This window comes from Pavona decussata, unplaced genomic scaffold, assembly GCF_977016875.1.
Source record: "Pavona decussata unplaced genomic scaffold, jaPavDecu1.1 SCAFFOLD_155, whole genome shotgun sequence".
Taxonomy (NCBI): Eukaryota; Metazoa; Cnidaria; class Anthozoa; order Scleractinia; family Agariciidae; genus Pavona; species Pavona decussata.
Window position 1 is genome coordinate 1410096 of NW_028145567.1, and position 25793 is coordinate 1435888.

Sequence of the window (25793 nt, forward strand, 5' to 3'; positions counted from 1 at the left end):
GACATTTGACAAATATTTTTAATAAACTTTCTGGTTTTCCCTTTAAAAGTTACAAGCGTGGCACGTGTTCACTTAAATTTGTAATTTTCTTCTGACGAATTTTTCTTTAAGTCATATTCACAAGCAACAAGTCTATCTACAGCAGTACAAGTTTCTCGAGTGGGAAAATTTTGCGTCAACTTTTAAATGCCTAAAGTTTAGGTCACATATGGAGCTCAGAACGTGCCACTGCCATATATTTTAGCTATATTTTTGCCCTTTTCCATTTCCCACATGTATTTGTTAGTCTTGCGGTCTTGTAATCGTTGTTATTATTATATAATGGAGAAATAGAGCGGTTTCCAATTGAGTGTCGTAAAACCAAAACCAAAGTAATTACTCTGGCCAATCGCAACAGATGTAAACAACACAACGAGCCGATCAGAAATCGAAGTAAATACATGTAACTGGCGCCAAGCGCGGGAAAACGCGTGCGGCCAAAACACGATTGGTCTTGGTTTGGATTTCCATTGGTTGAGAAAGTGGCGCGAGTTTTGTTAACCAATCACAAAGCGTAATAATGCCAAACCAAAGCAAACGCGAAATTACTTTCGACATTCAATTGAAAACCGCTCTATAATCGTTGTAATTATTATCTAAGGGAGAAATGGAGGAAAAATTAAGTAAAAAATAAAAATAAAATAACAGCCATATATTCGAGTCGCGAAATTCCCACGTACTTCTAGATTAAATCTCCCGCGAATTCAGACTTCGGCAGTAACCCCGCAAACCAGAGAATAGGTTATTTCAGACGGAGAAAAAACTACTGGGTGCTACTTTATATCATATATTGATGCAAACACGTGCGAAGCGGAACTTCCACTCTCAAGAAAAAATCGTAATATATCAGTCTGTGAAAACGCCGTGACATACACAGGCTTGCACGTTCCATGTTTACAGACTCCTGTTTACAGCTATTTCAATTAACGTTGTCGGTTCAAAGCATGAAGCTAAAGACAAGACCGAAAGTTTACGTGGGATTTTTATGAATAAATTCATCAAAATCAGTCATGCCTGGAGAAAACAATAGGTTGTAATTAGCAGTACAATGAACTGCACGTGCAGGGGTGATTTTGATGAAATTATTCATAAAAAATAATCCCACAAAACATTGCGGTCTTGTCTATTAACTTGATTTTAATCCGACAACGTTAATTGAAATAGCTGTATACTCCCCTCCCTCCCTCCCAAAGCATCGCGCGGACGGGACCCTATCGCAGCGTAAGGGAACTTTCCAATTGCCGCAACTGGCCAGCAACACCGGCCATTTCGCGTACGGAGTTCCCCAAATTGAACTTTGGGTTGCATGCCAGTTCTTCGAACTTCTTCAAAACGGCACTTTTCATTTCTCTGATTATGCAATTTCGAAGAATTTGTAGATCCCGACCTTGAAATTGACACACCCCATGTGCGAAATGACCGTTCCTACCGTCCAGTTCTAACTCATGGAAAGCGACCCAAGTGGGCAACGAGGCAGGACCGTCTTTCCACTTTCGAGTCTTAATCCATCCTCACGAAAGTAAGTCATCCAGCAGAATGGTCGGTCCTCTGTTTTCACTGAGGAGGAAAGAGATGAAGCTAGCTATTTCTCTTTCCTTTAAAGGAACTGGAAGACACAAAGGTTGTCTACATTTCCCTCCTTAGTATTCAGTCATTGTTGACCAAAGTGGTACCTTTTTTTTCACGTCCACAAAATCAACGCTCCAAATAAAAATGACAACATTAGCTTATAAATCGTATTTGGCTTAGAAAATTAAGAAATCCTCCAAAATGAAGAGATAATTATTCTTAAAGCCTGCATGATCATGGCAATTATTACTCTCTGTTGTAGTCTACGCACAAAATAGTGTTGGTCAGATGGGCCACGCACAAATTCGCCCCACTGGCAAAAAACTCGCCCAAAGTGAAGTTAAGACCCCAACACGATAAAGTCATCAAAACATAACGTGCGACATAACCTGTTTCAAAACGCTTCGCTTGTCATCGCAGCTGTTTATCTAAGGTGAATTCCTTCGGAACCCGTCCATCACGAGTTTGCACGAGTGGGCAAAATAACTTCCTTGTGGGCGAAAGTAGCATGAGCGAATCGTGATTGCTTTCCAAATCAGGATTGAATCGCATTTCTAAGCTTCTGGGGGCAGATCTTTTAACTCGTTTTGCAACCTATAATCTTGCTTTGTAGATTTCCTTCAACATGAAAAGTGCGGTATCTTCCGAGACCCTGCAAAGAAAAAGGAAACCAGTTGTTTGAGATAAATTTCTTTAAAGTACTTCAAATGAAAATAAGAAACAAGAAGCGCATCCACAAAAAAAACAGTAGATTGCGACGTAAACAAGCGATGCAAACCCAGCACGTCATCGTGCAAAGATTAAACGATTGTTTGTTTGTCTTTTGGTTGCGTGTTTTCTTTGTTTGTTTCCTTGTTTGTTTGCTCTCTTTCCTGCTCCTTGTTTGTTTGTTTGTTCGGTCGTTTCCAAAGAAATTCATAGCAACACCTTCGAAAATGAACGTTGCAAACTCAACGACTCGATTTCTTCGCTTGGTCGGTGGGCCGGCGGTTTGGCTTTCATGGGAATTAATTATACGTTCAACGCAAACAAGCGCTGCTAAACATATTGTCTCTGCCAAAGTAACGTTCCGCCGAAGATCCCACAAGAACAGAATTTTTTAATTCCAGCAAAATTTAGCAGAATGACCTCGAATACGAACGCGCCAAACCATTTTATTGGATACAACGCAGTCAGATTTGTCAAAATGGCACATTTTGCAATCACCACCACCTTGGCAGACAAAGCCATCTGGTTAGAACGCTTATTATATAGACAGGAATCTTTTACTGGAAAATACACCACTCGTAAAATTCATACGTAACTACATCCGGGACGCGAGTGGCGTGTTTTCCATAGACTGTTCACAGTCCCCTATTTTTCTGTGGGATTTTCGACACTCATGTGCTTCTCATGTGCATCTTGGTTTGTAACGGCAGGCGCCTGGTGAAAGTGTCTAAACTACTGAGGGGAGCGGGAGTTGGGTCCCACTTGGTAGATTAGACACTCTCCCCAGGTTGCGCTCGCCTTTACAAACTGATGGCGGGAGTTCGATCGAGCATATGAGTCTCGAAAATCCCACGGAAAAATAAGAGACTGTGAACAGTCTTTATTTTCCATATTTTTACTTGTAGAGGATATAGACGACGTCATTTCCCGCTCTTTACCGTTTTTTGTTTTTTTGTTTTTTATTTCAAAATTCTTGGTTTAGTTTGATAGCCAGCTCTATAAGCTTTAATTTGATATAAGGGTGTAGGTATCTACAGTTTAAACCGGACGCGTCACATCGCTTGGACAAGAGACACCTCTGAAGGTATAAGGTAACCTTAATTCTCATGACCTCAAGGAGAAATTTGATGCTGATTACTGTTAGGGCTTAAATGGTTAAGAAATACAGTATTTAAAAACAAAAGAATCACATGACCTACCAGTAGCACACGTGACTGCTGAGCGCAAACAGGTACTCGTTCAAACTTTCGATTGGTTTCTCTTGAAGTACGTAGTCAATCCGCTGACCACCGTTGAGCTTGCCTACTTGGCATGGCTTCGCTGGGGGGTCCTGGGAAAACTCTGGTGATACAAAGAAAGAGTGACGCCCATGGGTGACTCTGAAGTCGTGTTTCACCGGAACAGTGCAATATCAACTTATTACCTGACTTCATATTTCGTGGTAACAAGATTAGAGATTAGATTGATCGTTTGTTCAAAACCAAATCTTGCAGTCGGAACGACTGAATTGCATAGGTTTAGAATTACAGTGATTGGATTGCGAAGGTTTAAAGTTACAAAATCACAAAATAGCTTCGTAAGAGGAAATAAATGAAACAATAATGAACAAAACCTTTGACTATTTAAACTATATACGTTAAAAAAGCACTTAACCGATAGAAATTGTTGACTACAAGCAACCTAGAAAGTGTTTCTGCACGTTCAATTACACGCGAGCACTGTGACACTCAACAAACGGTTGCCTTTTTTCGCTGCCGTCAATTAACGTAGTGGCGCTTTAGACAAATTAAGCTCAGAGGCGGGTCAAAAGCACACTATTAACGCTGTGATTGGCGAATTTCGTTTCATTTTCTAGATTTCTCTTGCTATATGGTCCGTTGATTCACAGCGGTCAAACGACTGAGCATGCGCGCAACTTTGCAACTTTCGACGCACTGGAAGTGAACGCTGCATCAATTTATGTATGAATTTACTTACCCCGACCTATTGTCGCCGTCACTCAAATAATGACAATGAATTCAAAAGAGCAAAGAGACCATTTGAAGGCGATCGATGTTTCGACACTAATTCTTGGCAGTGGGAAAAAAATTAAGGAGCGTTAAAGGCAGAGGTAAACAAATACAAAGATTTCAAAAGATACTCGACATTTAATTTAAACCTTCTCTTTTCGATAACTGTCTTATCTTCGGGATGGAAACAGTGTTCAAAACAATTTTTTTGAATTTCCCGGCAACAAAAAGGGTGCGATTGCGCACGCGTCATAAGTATGACCGCTGTGAGGTCTGTTGGTTGTCGCTGTAATTATGACTAAAGCCAGTCAGTGAAAAACAATTGATAGTTAGGTTTTGAAGTTCACAGTTTGCATGTCAATGAAAGACTCAGTAGCTCCCCCAACAGATTTACTTTCCGACTGGAGGCAGTAATAAACAACCCTTAGTTTGGTTTTGAAGTTCACAGTAATTCTCCCAACAGATTTGCGTTTCGCCCGAAGACAGTGAAAAAAAAATCCACGCATGAGAGACGCGGCAGACATTTTGAATTAAATACAAGGATCTTCCGTACGAATAAAGCCGCTTGAGACTCGTCAACCTGTCGTGGTGAACCTTCGGCATTCCGAACCTTTACGGAAAATGGACTTTCTTTCTTTCTTCACGATGACAATGTAGGTTTCAGCTTCTACAAAGCTGACACCACAACAATCGTTAGTTTGGTTTTGACGTTCAGAGTTTCCTCGTTCAACAGATTTAATCTCCATCGTTACCTTTCGCCTCAGTCGCCTCCTCGACAGCTGCGTCTTGCTCATCAGGGCCCTGGGTCGAGTGAGCTCGTGCAAACTCGTTGATCGACTCCCACGTCTTACGCGCAGACTCAATAAGGCTCTGTTTGAGATTTGCACCAAGTCTTGAAAGATTCTCACGGAGCTCTGCAGAAAAGGCAAGACAAACAGCCGCGTTCGCGATGAACCATGCAAAATTGAAAAATGACTTCAAGGCTCTCGGGACGAACTTAAATTTTTTCGAGATACCTCTCACTTAAAGTATTTAAGGACGGTACGTTCTACTACTGTGCAAATGTTCTGCGCATGTCGCGATGGTACCAGAAACGCGGCTTTCTTGAGGAAGGAGCCTACTGATGCAAAGCTATTTTTCCGCGGTTCATTATCGTGAGGAAAAAGCAGATATTAACAAGGGCTATTGGAATTGGAGGTAACTGTGCATTTTTCAAACATAATTAAGCTTCAATTTGAGGGAAAAAGCGACACATTGTTATGTAGTTTAAAGCTTTTTAGAACTATTCTATCTAATTATCTATGAAAGAAGTGCATGGTAACACCCAATTTTCGTTTTGTATTCCAATGTCCCTTGTTAGGATCTGCTTATCCTGCATATAGTAATAAACGGGACAACGAAACGACGCGATTTACAACTCAAAGTGACTACATCCTGCGACAAACGATAACACACTTATTATTATTATTGTATCTACCACGATGAACAACAACAACTTCTTTCTCGACAAAAAATATCCCTGTATTTAGAGGCACCGTCCCTTAGCACACACATTGATACACCGTAAGTCACAAACAGAAGTTGAATGTTCTCTCTGTTGGCTTGGTTTGTCCTTCTCGACAAGGATTAGAAAACTCCTTGGGTGTCCTTGCGATAACAGTAGTATGTCTAATTTTTGTTGTTGTTGTTGTTGTTTTGTTTTGCTTTTTGTTTCTTGTTATTGGCAAGTTTTGCCCGTTTTCATACAAACGTCTGTAAAAATACCTCAATTCAGTACGGAACTACACCTTCTCATTTTAAAACACAAAAACTCTCAAACTTGTCTTCTTACTAATTTTAAGATTCTCTTTCCAGCAATGTTGATTGTTTTTCATTTCCTGTCCTGCAACAATTTTCCTTTTAAATTAGCACAATAAAGGTCTATATTACCTAGGTGCATTCGCTTTCTTCCTTTGTGATGGGGCATCAAAACTGGACCAGCCGAGACAGTGGGATTCACGAGAGGTTCGATTCGGTATGCCTGAAACGAGGGGAAAGAGCATATGACAATACGGCTGTTGGCAGGTCTATCGCTCATAGAAAGTGTCACAGAATACCCAGGCAAACCGAGAGACTGACTACATTTCTTTCGGCCGCCCTAATGGATCTGCTGCTACGGTATTAACTATTTGCAATTTCCAAGATTTCTTCTTCTGAGAGTGCGGCATTACGGCATTACCACAGTTCAAAATAAATTGACAGAAAAATTGTACTTGCGCCTTAAAAATGGCGCACGAAATTTTGCAATACGTTGATGTTCCTATTTCAATACTGCTCGACAGTAGTGATTACAAAAGAGAGATTTAGAATCTCGTTTACGGCAAACGGCAAACGTAGGATTCGCGTTTATGTTTTCTTGAAAATAATAGTACATTGACGAGAAGAGTGCAAAATTATTTTGGCTTCTGATGCTAACGCAAAACTACTCAATTTTACTGAGAAAATGAAAACAGCGTGGTCATTCATTTCTGCCGTTGGCCGTAAATCTCCCTCTATTAGAGAACTTTAGAATTACGTTTTCGGCAAATGGCAGGAATGACCACGTGATAAATTGAGTAGTTTTGAGGCCACAATCAAAGGTCACAATTATTTTGCACTATTCTCATCTATGTACCCTTCTTCTCAAGAAAACATAAACGCGGATCTCACGTTTGCCGTTTGCCGTAAATGCGATTCTAAATCTCTTTAATATCTTGTGTTCTTTTTCGTGAAAACCGCCCCTCTTATACATCCGCCATGGGGGGTGGGGGGGGGGGGGCAACTGAGCCGTCGCATATCCCATTTTCCGAACAAACCCCGAGGCGTGGCGAAGAAATTACGACCCTGTACATCAGCTCTGAAGGTCGCTGGTACGAGACTTAATCTGCGCAATATTGTTCTATCCTTAGACAAGAAACTGTGCTGTACACTATCCCTCTTCACGCATGTAGATAAGTGGCGATATTCTGCTTGCAGTGTAGAGGTGGGGAGGGAGATGGGGGGTAAGCAATACTCCCACAAAAACTTTTCCTGAATTTCATACGCAGTTAAACTGAAAGTATAAAGGTTCTGTCACGTGGTAAACAAAAGTTGACAAACTCGACTTGGCAAACTCTTGATTTCAAGAAAAGCAACATGGCGTCTTATGTGAGCACCGTGTCGCCATAGTATGCAAGAAGAATTGCGGCTTCCTGCCTGTTACTATATATTCTTCACCGGCGAAAACGAACTCGAGAAAAATAGCGAAAAAGTTTTGAATTTCATCGATGGATTTCAACGTAGCTGTTTTGTCGTCCGGCTGCAACCAGGGTCTTTTCTCGAGGGAGGAAGCGAAAAGACCCTGGGAACGACTTTAGTCACGTGAAAACAGCGCGACATCCGATTGGTTAAAAGAGAACAACTCGCGTTTGGCAGTTGGCAGTCTTAGACCCGACAGATATGCGTTTACCAACAGAGAAAAATTGGCGTGCATAGGAACAAGTTCTTTTTTTTGTCGTTAACAGTTCGCTAACCTGTTTTTAACACAGGCATACCCGGCAAAAGGAAATCCGAGTTCTCCCACTGACAGGAAACTAGTTTTCGACAGGTAGTTCGTGTGCTCTACCGACTGAGTAACAGGAGACTCGTGGGAGTTGGGCCATTAAACTGGGTTCATGGGACAAACATCCTGCTAGGATGCTAGGATGCCAACCTGTCTACCTACTCAGTATTGCTACGAAATTCTCACATGCCAACTCAGGTTCGTCAACTTTTGTTTGCCGTGTGAAGGCGCTAGTAACTTTAATACACTCACCACTGGATCAAATGGATGGAATATGTTGAAAAGGCGCGGACACGTAGGTAGCTGAAAGTCAAGGCCGATTTCATCGACACCTCTGGAAGAGAAAAAGATCGACAAGGATCACTCCAGATACTCTGAAACACCCTTTGAAAAGCATTAGTAATTAAACAAAATGAAAGTGTAGAAATGATTCAGTCTTCTTCTGTTTTTGATCAGTGCTGTCTTATTTTCTCGATTACTCGCCGCGTTTAAATAAAGAGCATTAGTAATTCAACAAGATGAAAGTGTAGACATGATTCACTCCGCTTCTGTTTCTGATCAGTGCTGTCTTAATCGCCAAGTCCGTAACGTCCAGTTTGAGATAAGCGGTTCTTCCTTTATCCGAGGAACCGGCTGTAGTTGAGGCTTAGTATACATGTTTCAGTCAAGTTACGGTCTTCTTTCAAACATGCGAACGCGTGCACAACCGCGGAAGACAATTTTCGCGCGGGGTTGGGTGCTTCGCACGATGCTATCCCGAGGGAAAATAGGGCACTACTCAGTAGTCTATTTTAAAATTTCAGTGAGATGTAGGTAAAATTAAAAAATACGGTGGTCAAAATTACTGCACAAATAAACTTGTTTATAGGCCACGAATAACTACCGGGTTTAAATAAAGGCCGGGTCCATGGGGCCGACATTTAATCCAAACAGAGACGGTATGTCTAAGTGGGAAGTGGTCAAAACTACTTTACACAAACAGGACCCAGCAAAACACAAAATAGACGATGGTCTCTGCCTGCATTCAAACAGGACCCACCAAAACAGAAAAAATAGACGATGGTCTCTGCCTACATCCCCCTTCCCCAACTTCAAAAGATGGCGTCTTTACTGCATAGTCACCCCTCTATCCAACAGTAAAATATAACAATAAGCTTCAAACCTCACTTTTCTTGTTTATCTAGCAATAAAATTTTGTCCATGATGTTCATGAGATAGGTGGTGTCTTTGATAACCCCCTACCTAAGACAAGGTGGGTCCTCTTTGAACAAACTTGTAATGACCCGTTCCCTAAACAAAATTGGTACGCAATACTCGCAGTAGCGCTAGCAATGATGTTTTTCGACACGGGAATGGGTGCAATTTTGATGTGAGATAAATTCCAGGCGTCCACAATGCATTAAACTCTCTTACCTTACTGTTAAAAACATTCCTATAGGCGAGCCGAGCGCAAACAGTGCGTAAAAGCTAAGATCCAGTTGTGGATACTCGACGTAGGGTTGCCCCGTGCCCGCAAGGCCTTGTTGATACATCACTTCAACACTGGCGACAGAAACCAAAGACAATGACTTGGTATCCCCTTGATCGGATTTCACTAAAATCGTGGAGGATGTCATCTCTGCGCCAGATCTCGTTGGTTCTTCTGTTCTTGTGTCCTTGAACTGCTGGCGCTCTGCTTTTGCTTTAGCTCTTTCCTCTGCTCTGGCCTTTTTCCTCTCTTCTCTTTCGAGTTTTCTCTTTTCCTGTGAAATGAAAGGTGGAGTAGTTCTTCTATTTCATCTGTCACCCGAAGTTCAAATATATTTCCCATATATTCATATTCAGGTTTTCAGGTTCAAGTTTTTATTATTATGCACTATTTCAAGAGTTTACAACAAACGGAAATTACAATACATCACAAAAATAATATAAAGACAGCATTAATTACGAAAATATGACAAGTGAAATGTGCGCAGTGACCAAAGGAGCTCAGACTTTCGAGTTGGTCACTGCCACGTCCAGCTAACTGGCGTATAACGTGCAACTAACTAGAGCAAACACACCGGCAAAAGACAGGTTTAATAAGAGTGCATATAGAAACATACTACAATTCTTACATAAAAAGCAATAGAAATGATAATTACCAAATGTCATTTACATGTACGACTGAATAATTACCATGTTTAGTTTCTGATTTCTCAAGTAACCCATCAGTTTTTTTCTTGGACCCATTGGGATCCCCATCTCCTTCATATCGTCTTCACCACACAGCAGCTAAGACAATCAAAACAACAATAACGATCATAAGAGGCACTTCAACAAAATAAAATATAAAAAATGAAGGAAGTCATTTTGGAGGTTGAAAAAACCAAACGTTTTATTTGTGAGATGCGTCACGGTGAGAAAAAGAACGCAATCAAGTGCAGCTGTCCTGTTACAGCGCGTGCCATGGCTGTAACCGTCCGATTACTTTGACATGACGCGTAGGCTGTCTTGACACTGTTCAAATTATGGCTGTTGATAGCCGATCACAATCGACAATTTTGTTATACAGGGTTTCCACTTATCAAGGTAATAAAAACTCCCTGACTATTCACTGACCACAAACCAGTTTTCAAGTCCATAGAAGACAAATTCTTTGCCAATAAAGCCAGCGATGAAACCGCAGAAATTAATTCCTTCGTAAATGTCTTTTGAACCAGCATTACCTCGACCAGCAAGGGAACCCTTTCCCAAACCAGGTGGCTAGCCAAAAACAAAATTCCCTGACATTTCACTGACTTTGAGGTAGAATTTAGTATTTCCCTGACTTGATACTGAATTCTTCGACTTTTTCCTGACGCTGAAAAAAAATCTGTTTTTCTCTGACCTTTTCCTGACCGTCGCAACCCTGATATAATTACATGTACAGCGTATGACTGTTGGTGCTAAAGTGCAAGAGGGTATAACCGTAAGTTCACCTGCTACCACCCCAACAGCTACCTCGAGAGAGGTAGCAAACGGCCTCTTAATTCAACCATCCAAAGATGATGCTAACTAAAGGTTTATTGAGCCAGTGTGTTGAACATCTTAGTCTTCAGTGTTTATTCCAGACTTTGCATTCAAAGGTCGCGTGCGTTCGTACGACTAACCAACAGAAAAATGGCCTGTCTTGCAGTCTATTACTCCTGCACACGGTGCTTCTAATAGACATATTCGCCGGATAAAAAATAAAATGAATAAATTTATGTAAAATTGTTCTTCACGCTGAGTGTTATTTAAATAACAAATTTACCTAAACTTCAGTCAAGGTGGTTCTAATTTAACAAGGTTTAATTCCAAAGGGTAACCATTCAAATCAAAGTTATCGAGTCGTATCCTTGTCAGCTGAATGCGCCAATACCTTTTGGAGTCAGAGTATGAAATGACTAAAGACGTAACAGTTTCGTATTTTGCGCCCCCCGGCTTTAAGTAAATCGACGTGAAATGTCGCCCGGGGCAACGTCAGAGTTAGCGTGAACAACTTACAAATGTCTCCATGTCCATCTCTTCCGACTCAAACAGGCCGACATATTCTGGGAGTCCAAGCTGTGTCAGTGCATCTTCGAGAGGTGGATAGGCTTCATCTTCCTCCTCGTCCGATTGAATGTCTGGGTCTGTAGCGGTCTCTCTGTTCTCGGATGTAAAGCCGTCTACGATGGATGTTTGACTGAAAAGAAAAGGGACGTAAAAAAATTAACACCTTCCTTTTCTAAACAAATGTGATGGAATATTTTACTAGTAAGCCTGGAGAATAAATGAGAATGATGTATTATTCAGTAAGTGACATTGGCATACTCGGGAAAAAAATCCGAGTGCTCCTATCAGGAGTCGAACCTAAGACCTTCCGATTGCTAGTTCGGATGCTCTACCACTGAGCTACAGGAGACTCGTGGGAGCTAAGGCCATTAAACTAGGTTCAAGGGACAAACATCCTGCACACTGCTAGGATTGGAATGTCATGTGTGGCACATGCGCAATGGAATAAATGTGATGGAATATTTTAAGCCTGGTGAATAAATGAGAATGATGTATCATTCAGTAAGTGGCACAGGCATACTCGTAATAACCTAGTTTAATGGCTTTTATAGCTCCCACGAGTCTCCTGTAGCTCAGTGGGAGTCAAATCTACAGAGTCAAATATACTTTTTGGCATCTCCCCTCGCCGGGTTCACTAGTTCAGGCTCGGTTTGATCTTCCATTCACTTAGATCGCCCTTGCAATTTAAGATCCCTTGCAAGAAAAGAACCTGGCGGCTATTAATTGTCGAACTTCACATAGAAGCTGGCTGACAAAAAGTACATGTACGCTCCTGTTGGCACAGCCCTGGGCCCTGACAAACATACCTGAGGTATTAGTAAACAAGGAAGTTAAATTCATCAACAATAGATGAGCTTTGGAGTTGGTACCTAAAAAGGTTGGTGGAGCTGGGCAACAATTAGGCATGAGGAAGGAGGTATCCATGGCAACCCTGCGAGCAGCCACCACCAAAGGCACCGTCACAATGAACTCAATCAGTGGAATACTTATCGAACCCAGTACTTACCGAAGGAAGGGCGGCGAGGGAAAAAGCTTGAAAATTACAAGCAAAATGACCTTTCTCACAGGCCAGCAAGCAAGCGAAATCAAAGCAAACCATGAGGTGCCCCCCCCCCCCCCCCAGCAGAGTCCAAAGGTCGCCTCTGAGCCACGTAGAGAGGTGACCGCTGACCGCCAATGTCTCGATTTAAGCCATTTAGCCACATATAATAAATTAAAATCCAGATAAAAAGGATGCTTACTTCTCTTGCTCCATCGCAGCTTGCTTCGTTGAAGGGTTCTCGCTTTGCTGGTTTTTCTAAAGTAAAAGGATACATTAAAGACTTGTAGCCTAAATCGATCAAATCAATCGATCGTGATGCAAATAAAAGCAACACCGCGTGTGGGGTGGATTGGAAGTGCACAAAAACACAAGAAGTGGGACAAAATACTTGAAACACTCTTGCTAAAATTAGCATTTTTCCTATAAAATGTGATCTTGTTGAAAAGAAACATCTGACCTGGATTGGGGAGAGGAAAAGGAAGCGCAACTGAAAACTTGAAAGACGGGGAAAACGGCAGTTTTCACCTTGAGTTTTAGACTTCTTACCGATTGTTGCTTTGGAGTTTGTAAATCCGAGCCTGAGACTTACAGACTTTTAAACTTCTAGTCTGGGATTTTGAGCGCTATGAGTGAATGTGCGACGGCATCAAAACATTGACGTTCTGAAAACAAAATGTTATTTTCTGGGCCGTTCAGTGACAAACACTCAAAAGACAAGACTGTGGGATCCATGAATTTAGAAAAAAAAATCACAAGACCTGAATTTTTTGAACGACAATCCCCCACCATTAATTTAAGCCTTGCCCGCCTAAATGTTCAAGGCCACATCTATCACAAACTGAATGTTCACGAATAACACAATATTTACCTGATGTAAGAGGATGTCAAACAGGATACTTGAGCCTGCAATACAACCATGTATCATCTCGTTATGACTCGAGTTGTTACGTCGCAGTTACATGGAATGTATGGGTGGTTTGGCACTGTACTGTTACACTAGACAATTTTCCTTGCAACTTGTGTCCCTATTTTCTCGTGAAAAAAGTTGCTCAAATAGACCTTTGTCACTTGGCGGCCATGTTGAGTCTCGGGAGAATAAAAAGCTTTATTTTGCACGGCAAGCCTCGCACTAAATTCGCGTCTGGGCGAGGCTTGACGTGCAAAAACAAAGCTTTTATTCTCATGAGCCTGAACTTGGCCGCCGAGTGATAAAGGTCTATCGTTGCCTGGTGTTACAACTTACATGCCCTGAAATGAGCATGTCTCGCAAATGAAAGGTAGAAGTCGGTTCTACTTCATCCAACGGTGACCGCAACAAAAACGTTGCGAGACATGTTCATTTCAGGGTACGTTAACTGCGCAACGTTTCGTACAACTTGTGTCACAACGGCGCAATGAAATTACGAGACAACGTGTAAGACAAATTTCCAAGTATAACACCCCCTTTAGACTCGTGGGCCCAGTTGTTCAAAGCCCGATTAAGCTAATCCTGGGTTAACGTAAACTTTGATGCGAGTATATTTACTAATCCATAAGGATTCGTCCAAAAGATTTTTGTCCCTAAGTTTTGCCTTAGACTTTTCTTTACCATTAATTTAAAATGAGCCTTTAAAACCATTTTTAATGAGCGAGATGAAAACCTCGGTTAACGTTTAATCTTGGATTAGCGTTAATCAGCTTTCGAACAATCCGGCCCTGGGCTGAGTTGCTCGAAGCATGGTTAGCGCTAACCATTGCTTAAGAGGTATTAAAACCTATAGGTTGTCATGGTGTTTAACCCGGGTTAGCGCTAACCATGCTTTGAGCAACTGAGCCCTGACTGTTTAGCTCAACTTGCCTTGTAAAGTTGACTGAAAAGAACTGTTAAGATGGTAGGTTAAATTAAATAAACTGAGGTGCTGCGTCGGTGGGGAGTAGAAACGAATGTTTGGTTTATCAACAGAGTTGATAAGGTAATTTGGACAAGATAAAGAGATTCGAAGCTGACGTTGCGAGCGTTAGCCCTTCGTCAGAGCGAATCGACAAAGGGCTAACGCTCGAATTGTCAGCTTTCGAATCTCTTTATCTTGTCCAAATTACCTTATCAACTCTGTTGGTAAAACCAAACATTCATAAAAATAATTGGGACAGACTGATACATACATTATGCACATGGCAGAGTGGTCATAAGAGGAAAAATGAGTAAAAATGAGGGGGAAATGATAAAACTCGAGAATTCGTCATTTCAAGTTGGTGTTTTGCAGAGGACAGGTAAAAAAAATTACTAAAATTTGTAGCGCACGGGCAGAGTTATTGCAACGTTAATTATTGTTTTGTGTCATTTACGTTGATGTCGCCATAATAGGGAAAATCTCCCTATTTAGCAACGACGACGGCGACGGCAGCGAGAATGTCACTATTAAAATGAATTCGCGTTTTTTAAACGTCGTCGCATTTATTCCAACTTGCTTTAAATGTCAAATGTAGGTGAAATTTTCTGGAGATGAATTCTTGGAGACCGCACCCAAGTTTAGAGAGAGAAAGAAAAATTCTTCGTCGTGTGTTTACGTCTTCCGTAAAACGTGCCATAAGGAAATTTCACGTCCTAGTCGTGCAGTGACGGCAAAGAAATGTACCAAAAAGTGTAATGCACGTGCAGAGTTGTTGTTTTGGTTAAAAAAAAAAAAACTTATTCGGCTTTTTTGACGTTCTCGCTGCCGTTGCCGTCGCTTTGCTAAAACTCCCTAATGACAGCCCTGACGCAGGCAAAGGGCCATGTTGACTGTTACCTAAGCTGTGCCCACAGACTGAATATTTGCCATTGAACATGGGATTCCTTTCCAAGAAGATTTCTAACAGTCGCTTGATTTCTTCACCAACTGTGTTGACAATGTTCTGTGGAAAGAGAAAAAAAAGAGAAATTGAAATTGAAAACAAGTTGAGAGAAGAACAAGAATTGGACATCATTAAAAAGAAATGGAAACTCGTCTAGCCGTAGGTTCTTTCTGCTACATGTATCACATGTGAAGCATTCATGAAACCCACAAACCAAAAACAGACTTTTAATTTGAAAATCTTTACACTGAAAATTGTCGAATACATTTACATGCAGTTTTGTAGTTTAGCAGTTTCCAATTTACAGAAACGTCAGAAATTTAAAAATTGTGTTTCTTCTATAATAGGGCTTACAAACTTTGAGTAATAAATTTCAGAACAGTCCAGTCTGCGGTGTCGAAAGTTTCTCCGAAAACTCACTATTTTATTTACTTTACCAGTAAAATTGTACAATAACTTCAGAGGACAGGTGTGTATAATAATCTGCGTTTAAGTATTCTATTCCAATTATTCTTGAACCTCTCTCAAGAGTGAATTTGTGACTTTTTCATAAACGTTTTCCTGAAATTTAATGCTTGAAAAGAGACATTTGTTTGTATTTCATTTAGGGAAGCTTAGGGAAGCTTCTTGTCTGTTTTCTGTGTATTTTTATTTGATAAAACAAACACAAATCCACGCAAGCGAATCAAATCCACCCTTGTGACGCGAGGATCAAATTTCGGTGCAAATTTGCGAAATGTTTCTTTCAGTCTGTTTTCTTGGAAATTCCTAACTCGTAACTAGTGTATTTTATTTGAAAATTAGAGATTCTGACTATTCTAGACCAAAGAAGAGTTGTTGTTTTTTTACCCTGTAAGTTGTGTATTTTTAATGCACATGGTTTTTTTATTATTATCATTACAGCATTTATTTGCTAATTTCGTGAATTACTGAAAAACACGTGGCCGATAGAGCGGTTTCCAATTGAGCGTCGTAAAACCAAAACCAAAGTAATTACTCTGGCCAATCGCAACAAATGTAGACAACAAAACGAGCCAATCAGAATTCGAAGGAAATACATGTAACTGGCGCCAAGCGCGGGAAAACGCGTGCGGCGAAAACACGATTGGTTTTGGTTTGGATTCCCATTGGTTGAGAAAGTGGCGCGAGCTTTGTTAACCAATCACAGAGCGTAGTAATGCAAAACCAAAGCAAACGCAAAATAACTTTCGACACTCAATTGAAAACCGCTCTAATGGCCTTACATATGGAAGTGTAACTCACTTGGCAATAGGTAGGACTAGTGTAAAACAGTATGTCAAGGAGCGTGCTGTTTGTGAACTCTCGCAGGCGACGTATACTTCCCAAAGAAATGGAGTTAAGTCTTCTACAGAAAAAAAAAAACACATTAAAACAACAACTTTATTAACACTGTCAATAACATCTAGTTTCCAATAGTAGTAGAATAATTGACCGATCTAATTTAAGTCTAACTAAAACGAAAATTTAATAGTGCGGAGACTGTCAACTGAAGTCCTGTACCATTAATTTAGTGAATGTTCTATTGTATCATATTCAGGAGGGAGCACAGCAAAGTGGTTAAAATACTGGACTTAAAATCTGGATGTCCTACATTCAAATTCAAGTTGGATAAAGGGGCAGCATCACCTATTTTTATTGTCACTTTGAATAGCCAAAAAACATATTTGTATGGTTGTAAACGTGCAAATAATGTTTCACTTTTGCATAGTTGATAAATGGCAATGGTTATGAAAACTGACAAACTTTTTTGTTATATGTTTTTGTTTGCATTTTTGGCCTTGACCCTGCACAAACCACAATAAATTTTGAAATGTGTTGGAACAACTGACTAATAGAAGCATTCCTGTCAAGATATTCAAATGTAGTGTGAACGTTAAACAAAGGATTGTGCACGGTCACGGCCCTTCCAACATAAATTGCAGCACCATTGTTTTCATGGCAAGGTTTCATAACCAGTTCCTAAATTAACTGTGAGTTTTGTTAACAAAAACCCTACTAGTGCACAGAAACTAGTATCATTCAACTTTGGCTGCAATTGGCCAGGATGGAGATGGATTGTGCTGTAACTTGAAAAATTTTTCAAGTTCCTTCTTCAAGAGTATTTTCGAAAAAATTGCTAAAAACTTATTATAGTCAAGTCTGAGAAATCATTTCATACTGTCATCCTGGTGCTGTAAGAGCAAATTAATGTTGGAAAAGAGGTTCTTAGTAAAAACATACGAGCACTTTCGACCAACATGCAGCAAAATCTCCATGATAGTGCCCCTTTAAGCTCTGGCCCGCTGGACCATTTGTCGGTCCTGTGTGACTTAACCTCCAAATTGTACTGAAGTGAATTCGCAGTTTTATGAGAAACACCTATCAAACTCACTGATAAAATCATGTTCCCACCACTAAAAGTAACCTTAGAATTTCCACCTCTGTCTTGAGTACTCCACAAAAAACCTACAAGTGTACACTGTAGATTTCTACTGTATTTTAAGTGTTGTTATAAATTGTGCTTAATGCGCCGTTCTGTAACTGTAAGCAGTCCAGGTGTAGAGTTGTGAACTGTTGTAATTGTTACAATAACGTAATTAGTGTTAGTGCTTGTAACATTGTAACATAATGCAGAATAAAAAAAATAAATTTAAATAAAAAAAAAAGATTTGTACAATTAACCTTGAGATGCATTATCATTTACATGTGCACATCATACAACACTTACTCGTCTACCCCAGTAGAATCATTATGAAGTCTTGAATGCCACTGCACAGGCAAGAACTCCACCCGTCCTATCGCACGACCTCTAGATAGCTCCTCATGGTGATCAACCAACATTTGAAGACTAATTTTCCTGAAGTCATCAACTGCAGTGGAGATTAACAAGAAAACAAAGTTAAGGGCCTCATCTAGAACAAGGCAACACAAGGCACTCACCTTGCTTGGATCTCAAATTTTAACATTTTATATTCCATCCAAGCAATTTGCATAATAACTACTGATTAATCACCATTCATGTCACATGTCAAGTTCTATTGTTTTCTGAAAAAAAAATTAGTTCTAAACACTGTCCAGAGTTGAATACAAAACCAAATTCCACTGATCCTTAAAGTGGGACAACACAGACAACTGTTTAACTCCACAAAGTACTATAATAGTAATTTTGAGCACAAGACAATCCTAAGATTGAGAGAGAGAGCATGGCAAACCTTGGTGCAGATCACTCTTAGGCTGTGCTCTCACAAGTCAACCATCTAATAAATACTTGTATTTTACATCTATTGTCACAATCATCTACTTTGAGATGACTGAAATTACAGAATGACAGTTCATTGAGAGAGAGTATTATAATTATTGTTCCGTGCTCTGTTGCCTCAAAACAGTCCAAATACTGTATATGGGAAAATGTAAAATATAAATAACCTTTATTTACCCTCCGCGGTGTATATAGCACAAGTGCTAGTGACGCCAAGCATTAAACTTCACAAAGAAATAATTTAAATTGAAAACAACAAGGTTAAAAATCCCAACTGGCAGGAGGCAGATCAGCTGGCTACATGTATTTACAAGCGTGGCCGAGGAGTTGAACTCAATAGGCTACCGAGAAACAACTCCAGCTAGCGGTCAGGTCAGAGTGGGACTTGAACCCAGGACTTCCAGATTGCAAGTCGGGCACCCTAACCACTTAACCACACTGCCTCTCAGTTAGCCATCATTACAAAGACATAATGTTGTCTCAAAATGGAATGTGTTTTACAATAATAATTCTCATTTACATAATAATTATATAAATCATTGAAATGGTTGATCGAAACATGTCTTGCAAACTCAAAAAAGTTGTCAATTTTCTCCAAAATAATACTTGCACATGAAATTCATATCTTATTTTAGTGAATACTTTAGCCAGAACCCAAAAGAACAAGCCTGAAAAAATTCCACCGTGAGTGGAATACCATGCAAGCCTGGAGTTTTTCTTCAGGCTTTATTTTTGCAGCTGCTTATTAAGTATTTTAAATATTATTTTATTATTTTAATAAGCTGACTATACCTACCACATTCAATAATATTTCTAAAGTTCAAATCTGCAATAGGACCAATACCATGGACGACAAAAATCAAGTGATCTATTTGGGCAGGTTCACCTAACAAAAAAGAATTTACATTGTACATTGTCAGTAGCAATTTGACAAGCATAAAAGTAATTATAATTAAAATTATGAAATTAAATTAGTATTTATAATGGGAAAGTTTATGTTTGAAGGGTCTCTTGACACCATTGGGGATTGTTAGAAATGCCATTCCATCCCAAGCTGAACTGTATATTAAAATTATAATGTTCAATAATAGCAGCACTACATGTTACTTTTTACATAAATAATAATAATTATTGTAGGGTACAGTGTAAAAGGAAAAACGTTGTTCAATTCCAATAATAATAATAATAATAATAATAATAATATTAATAATTAAAAATGAACCATGAATTAATATGAGAGCCCAACTCGCTGTAGAAGTTTTCAGTCTCCCCCTAACAAATAATAATAATTATGAAATTAAACCGATAATTGGCATCTATATGAAAGGACATTACATCGGTACCCTTTAAAAGTCATGAGAAGCCTAAAAATTGTTTTAAAAAGTTTTAAGTTTTGCTTTGAATAGTGATAAAGAGGTTTCTGATTTCAAATCCTCTTCAAAACTGTTCCACCCTTTTGCAGCTTCATAAGTCCATCATCAAAGCTTACCGTCATCAATTTCATCTTCAATATCCGCTATCCCTCTCCTCACCACCTTCGGTCTTGCTACACTGTCCTCTCCACTCCAGTTTTGTGCCTCATTATTTGGTACAAAATGCACCATAACATTAGCATTATGCATCATGATATGTTCTCCACTTGAGAGCTCAACCCTACGAGGCCACTTGTTCTCACGAAATGCCAATGAAAACTCAGCCTGAAAAGAATGAATCAACATGTTAAGTAAACATGTATATGGCCAAGAAAACAATATAAATTAATAATAAAGTGTCTACTTCATTGAAACCCAAGGGCTGGAGTACTCGGGAACAAAAGTAACAACGAGATGCAAGGGATGAGGGAGGCAGTGTGGCCAAGTGGTTAGAGGCACGGACTTGTAATCTGGAGGCCCCTAGTTTGAGTCTCCTTCTGACCACTAGCTGGATTTGTTTCGGGGTAGTCCCCTGTTCAAATCCTCGGTCACGCTTTGTAAATAGCCAACTAGTAAGCCTTCCTGCCAGTGGGTATGTTAAACAAGTTCAATTCTGTTTGTTTTTAAAATATTTGTTAGATTACATGGCCCCACAAGCTCCTTGCTTTAAATCTTACCATGTATAAATAAATTTCCTTTACTTTTACTTTACTGTTTTAAAGTGAAATATTGCCTGGAATTTTTCCTTTTTGTTTAGATGGGGGGGGGGGGGTGGGGAAGGGGCTGAGCGACTGCGTAGGGTTGAAAACTCTTTTGGGACATGCATTTTTTTCAGAAAATTTCAGGTTGTAGTCATGATTATAAATCTTGGAATGCCTGTGAACATGGCTGCTGGTTCATACTTAGAAATTCTGACTTTCCAAGGACACAAATCTCAAATAATATAAAATTATATCAGGTATACATCTGAGTGACTGATATCAAAACCAAAAGCAGACTTAAACCACACAGTGCTGTAACAATAGGCAAGATTGTGTATCGCATTATTGAACATTTGATGGCATAAATAACATTTCTAGGCTGGATCACCATCTGCGTGTTGGGTAAGACCTAGGGTTACAAAAATGTTCGCTGGAAATCAAGTCTTAAAGATTTACAGAAACAAATGCAAAGACAAGTACCATTATACTGTACCTCGAGTGTGGTTGCCATGTCTTCCATATATGGCACAAGTTTGGACTCTCCATCTCCCTTATAAAACCAAGAACACCTTCGTACTACTGAGACACTCTCTTCCCAATACAGAGGGTAGCGCAGCCTCTTATCAAGGTTAACATCATATCGTCCACCATCAGTAGGGATGATTCTGTCGGTACTGGCTGAAGATGTTTTCAAAGCTTGCTCTAAGCTATCAGAATCTATGTAGGAGAATGGGACCCAACGAGAAGTTTCCTTTCTGTAAAACCAGTGTGGCTTAACTGGTTCAACTGTAAAATTTGGTGCAGGTGACATTCCACTTGGAACTTGATGAGAGAGTGAGCGATCATGTTGTGATGAGTCTTGAAGAGAAGTGTACGGGATAGAAGATGGTCCAGTGGCCTGAGAAACACTTGATGCACTGGGTGGAGTCTGAGGAAAATTGGCAACAGACTGGGGTGGAGTTTGGGGCCAGCCGGTAGCAGGCTGGGGTGGAGTCTGGGGCCAGCCAGTAGCAGGCTGGGGTGGAGTCTGGGGCCAGGCAGTAGCAGGCTGGGGTGGAGTCTGAGGCAGACTGTTCGAAGAAACAGGAGGGGTCTGGGAAAAATTGGTTGTAGGGTGATACGAAGACTGGGGAAGATTGGTCACTGGTGGAGAAAAAGACTGAGGAGGACTAACTGACGACCTGGGAGGAGTCTGAGAACCAGGTCCCACAGTTGCTGAAGTCTGTAAAGGTGACTTAGTGGTGGGAACTTGGTTTCCAGAAAAAGCATCTCTGGTAATTTGAGTCTGAGTGGCTGTGGCAGGCGTGAGGAAGTCATCATGACCAGATGAGGAGGAGGACATTGTAAAGAATGGGGAACTTTGACTCTTCCCTTGTATCACTCCTGAAGATTCTTTCACAGCTGACTGGAAGGGTGATTGGGTCTGCGTTTGTGAAGTTGGTTGCTGACCAAGAAAACTGTCTACCTCCCCATGTTGGTCAAGATCTACAGAGGGTGAAAAAAAAGGATTGTAACTTAAAATAGGTGCTACTGTATTAGAAAGTGCGGATAATCAAATTAACAAAAGATGCATGCACTAACGTTGGCTTACTGTGATACCATTTCAACTTCTGAGTCTGTGGATGAAATCTTGAAGTGTGACTATTCAAAGGAAAGCTACTGAGCACTACTTTGTTGTAGCCCTCTCAGTGTTAATGTAGGTGATTGGCAGGATACAGACACTTATCTGCCACTTAGTTGCTCTAATTCCAATTAACACAGACAAAGACCAGGCAGTAAAGAATAGAACCTAGGGAGAGGAGGGTGAGTAAAGCTAGTGAAGAGAGACTGCAACTGACCTTTGAGCAGACGCTGAACTCAATATGACAGAAAAGAAACTTGACTCAAGTGTGAAAAGATTGGAACCAAGCGAAGGGGTTGAAATGTCTCGGCTATTGTATAAAAGAAATAGATTCCATAACACACAGAGGACGTCAAAACTTCAATACCACTCTAAGAAAATGAAGTTTGTTTCATTCTGTACAGAACCAAGGCAAGGTGAACAAAACCTCAGTAAAGAAGTTACACATGTAGTGTGTGTGACAAAGTTGGCATAAAAATCTAAGAAAATTGGAATTGAAAAGAAAAGCATTAAAATGTGCAGCCAAACATGTTTCAAATAAATCAGCATCTATCAAATGAAACACATATATACAGCAGCTGTTACTGTACCAGACTGGCAGAGGGAAGAAAAATAAAGTAAAAATCTGTTATTCAAAATGTTATAGTCCTACAAAGGAAGACCATCATGCAGGACATTAATTGTGAGATAAAAATGCATTACAATAAAGTCAATAAAAAATATAACACTAAATGAAAAAATCTTTTATGAACTTTACTTAATAAAAATATTTCTTTTTACAAATATGGAATTTCGAAGGAGTAGGGAGTGCCAATGATAAGAGTCTTGAAAGTTCAGAGGGTGGGGGGAGTATTGTGAAAAACCTCTGAAATGGAAAATCCTGAGGGGTGGAGAGATCCAAAGGAAAAGACCCCTTCGTGGGGGGAGGGGTGGATTTCTTCTGGCACTACACCTTGAGAAATTGCCATTAGTTACAATTAAACTCTTATTGGGTGCCTTCAGAAAACCTTTTCAAATTTCAGTTTCGACCAGGTCACCACCCCCCAACCTCTCAAAATAAAACAGGCATGTAAATCTTAAACAAGGACCCACGCTATAAAAGGAATAGCTCCTCCCCCTCTTTGTCACACAATCTTTGTTTCGTAGTCCTAATCAAAGATGGCGGACTCGGTGAGGAATATTCGGATTATTCGGACTCGGATTCGAATATTCGGACTCGGATATTCCCCAGTTTTAGCTGGGGTTTCTTAGGTCACGTGAGGCGTTAAGAACAATCGCGCGCGAGCGAAAATATTTGATGGATTATAATTTATATTATCAACGATTATTTTGTGCTTTGGATTTTCCATGGCTGAATCTTTCTCCAAGAAGCCTAAACCAATGCCTCCTCGTGCACAACGGATTAGGTACAGCATACAGCTTGAGGTTGAAGCGGATATGGAGCAGCGTTTGGAGGGATTGAAATCTAAACTTCAGCGGGTTAAAAGTGCCTTACCAATGGGTAACCTTTTGATGATGGAATGATTGCTGAGCTCATTCGAAGAAAAACGGAAAAAATGTACGTGTATCTGATCCTTTTGGATCATGGAAAAAGCAAAAACAAAAGGTTCAGCGGCAGATACATATTATTGAAGCAACGAGAATTTTACATCTGCTTTGAAACTAAGTGATATACCTAATTAAAAGATTAAACAATCCAGAGGAGGAATTATCACAACAGTTGTAAACTTGATGCAATGATCTTTCGTACCTCTACTCGCTGCCGGAGTTACAATCGGTTGATTTCCTGAAGAAATTGATGGCGACTCAGAAGCTGGTACAAGGGTTGGTCCAAAGGTCAAATTTCCTCCAAAATCTGCCAAGGAAATCCCGTGTAAAGGCGTACGTTTTTGTCCGGAATCAAAGTTCTGTCTGTCCGCCATCTTGGAAAATGGACACGTCAGAACAGTGTTGTAGTATCGCGGGCTCACGATGGTGGATAAGTTCGTCAGAGAAGGAAGGGCTTTCAAGGTGATCTATTGTTTAGCTCACGATATCAAATTTCCAGGGAGGCCGTTCTCTGAGCTGAGGAAAGGAATTTATTTTTAGTTCATTGACGCTTCATTACATTTTTTTTGATAGGTTGTTAACGTTGACAAATGACACTTGAAATTTCTTGGTCCAGTGTTTAGATAAACAAGTACGTATTTTAAAAACTCAAAAGTCCACGTTCATAACTCATTGACTCATGTAGAAGGCAATGCGGAATGAATACTGAAAAAATGTGTAAATCAGAATTCAAAATGGTAAGGAAAAATAAACAAGGATGGACTTGCGCTCTTCGCAATTTGTTAAACTCCTTGTGCGCTGCCCACTTAGCCAAAAAATTTCGGTTTGAAATTTCGGAAATTTTCCGCGTCAAATGGAGAGACTTTTTTTCCATTCGTTCCAAACTTGCAATCTCATTGGTAGATCTAAAAACGTACTGAATGGCGCAAGAAGACAACCTAAATGACAAGACAGGCAAGACAAATTTCCGGGATCGACATAATGAAACTACCCTCTCCCTACCCCAGAGGGACTTCGCTCCCGCTGGGGGGTGTGGAGACGAAAGCCCTTGTGAACGAGGTTTGGTTCTGTCGCGTACCCATTTCATGGCAGAGAAAATCATTGTTGTTTTAATCAATACCCAAACGAAGTGACAAATCCTAAACAAAATTACAAGGGGGGTTAGCGTCTAAAGAAACTGTGTTGCTGCGTCACTGGGGACTGAAAACCAATGAATTTGGGTGCTTTTCTGGACGTACTTACTTTTACTTGCACGGTGAACCTGGAGCACTCTGCATTTAGCCAAAGTTTTCTTTTGGAAGTTCTGGAAACTTTCCGCGTTAAATCAAAGGCTTTTTCCACACTGCAATGATGGCATAAGAAGACAACAAAATGCATATGGAAATGAATGGTCATTTCCGTTCCGATTGGATGAAACGGAAAAAGTGGAGTACTCGGAAGGTTGTCCATTTGTTCCGGGAAATTTCCGTTTGATCTGCGCTATTTGCATTTCAATCGGTTGACATATTGGAATTTTTTTTGGAAAGCACCCCAATAACTTACGTTTGCTTTTCTCAAGTTCAAATTTCTACGCAAGTTTACCACCATGGACCGATTCAAATGAATCAGACGTAATTCAGCACCTGGTTGCAATGTTTTTGATTAACAAACTATCTATAACCTATAAATACAGCTTTCTTGCAACTTGCAAATTACGCAAACCAGCAATTTCGTTTGGTATTTTCAAACCGCTACACTGACTTATGCCTTCGTTTAGCCACTGACTTAATTCAACCTCTATTTGCACGCGCGGATGTAAATATAGTAAAGTGCGCGCTAATGCTCGTATTTTGCTGTTTGCAAAGATGAGCGGCACATAGGGAAACTTCACATACCTCAACGAACTAAAGACTTGAGAATGTCAATTTTTGAGAAAGCAGCTTGGCCACAAAAAATAATCTTTTGTTCCTTTATATGAAGTGAAAAAGAACGTTAC

At 40.1% G+C, this 25793-nt stretch overlaps 1 protein-coding gene across 1 annotated transcript; it reads right to left on the reverse strand.

Moving 5' to 3' along the window:
- Window positions 1-24230, reverse strand: LOC146465776 (triacylglycerol hydrolase DDHD2-like). The gene is made up of 17 exons (XM_085128168.1): window positions 24021-24230; window positions 21143-22134; window positions 20026-20233; window positions 19333-19422; window positions 18006-18147; window positions 16541-16643; window positions 15232-15337; window positions 13332-13366; window positions 12663-12718; window positions 11371-11551; window positions 10042-10137; window positions 9298-9626; window positions 8137-8218; window positions 6255-6345; window positions 5078-5239; window positions 3516-3657; window positions 1-2260 (listed from the first exon to the last, which is right to left on the reverse strand). The coding sequence occupies exons 1-17, from the start codon at window positions 24190-24192 to the stop codon at window positions 2203-2205; spliced, it is 3045 nt and encodes a 1014-aa protein (XP_084984294.1). The 5' UTR covers window positions 24193-24230; the 3' UTR covers window positions 1-2202.
- Between the last annotated feature and the right edge of the window lie 1563 nt (window positions 24231-25793).

Coding starts and splice junctions, on each gene's coding strand:
- LOC146465776 (XM_085128168.1), bottom strand. CDS start 24,192: ATGGCGGACAGACAGAACTTTGATTCCGGACAAAAACGTACGCCTTTA. Junction 16,644..18,005: donor GATTCTACTGGGGTAGACGA/GTAAGTGTTGTA, acceptor TTTTTTCTGTAG/AAGACTTAACTCCATTTCTT. Junction 11,552..12,662: donor GCTGCGATGGAGCAAGAGAA/GTAAGCATCCTT, acceptor TTTTCTTTTCAG/TCAAACATCCATCGTAGACG.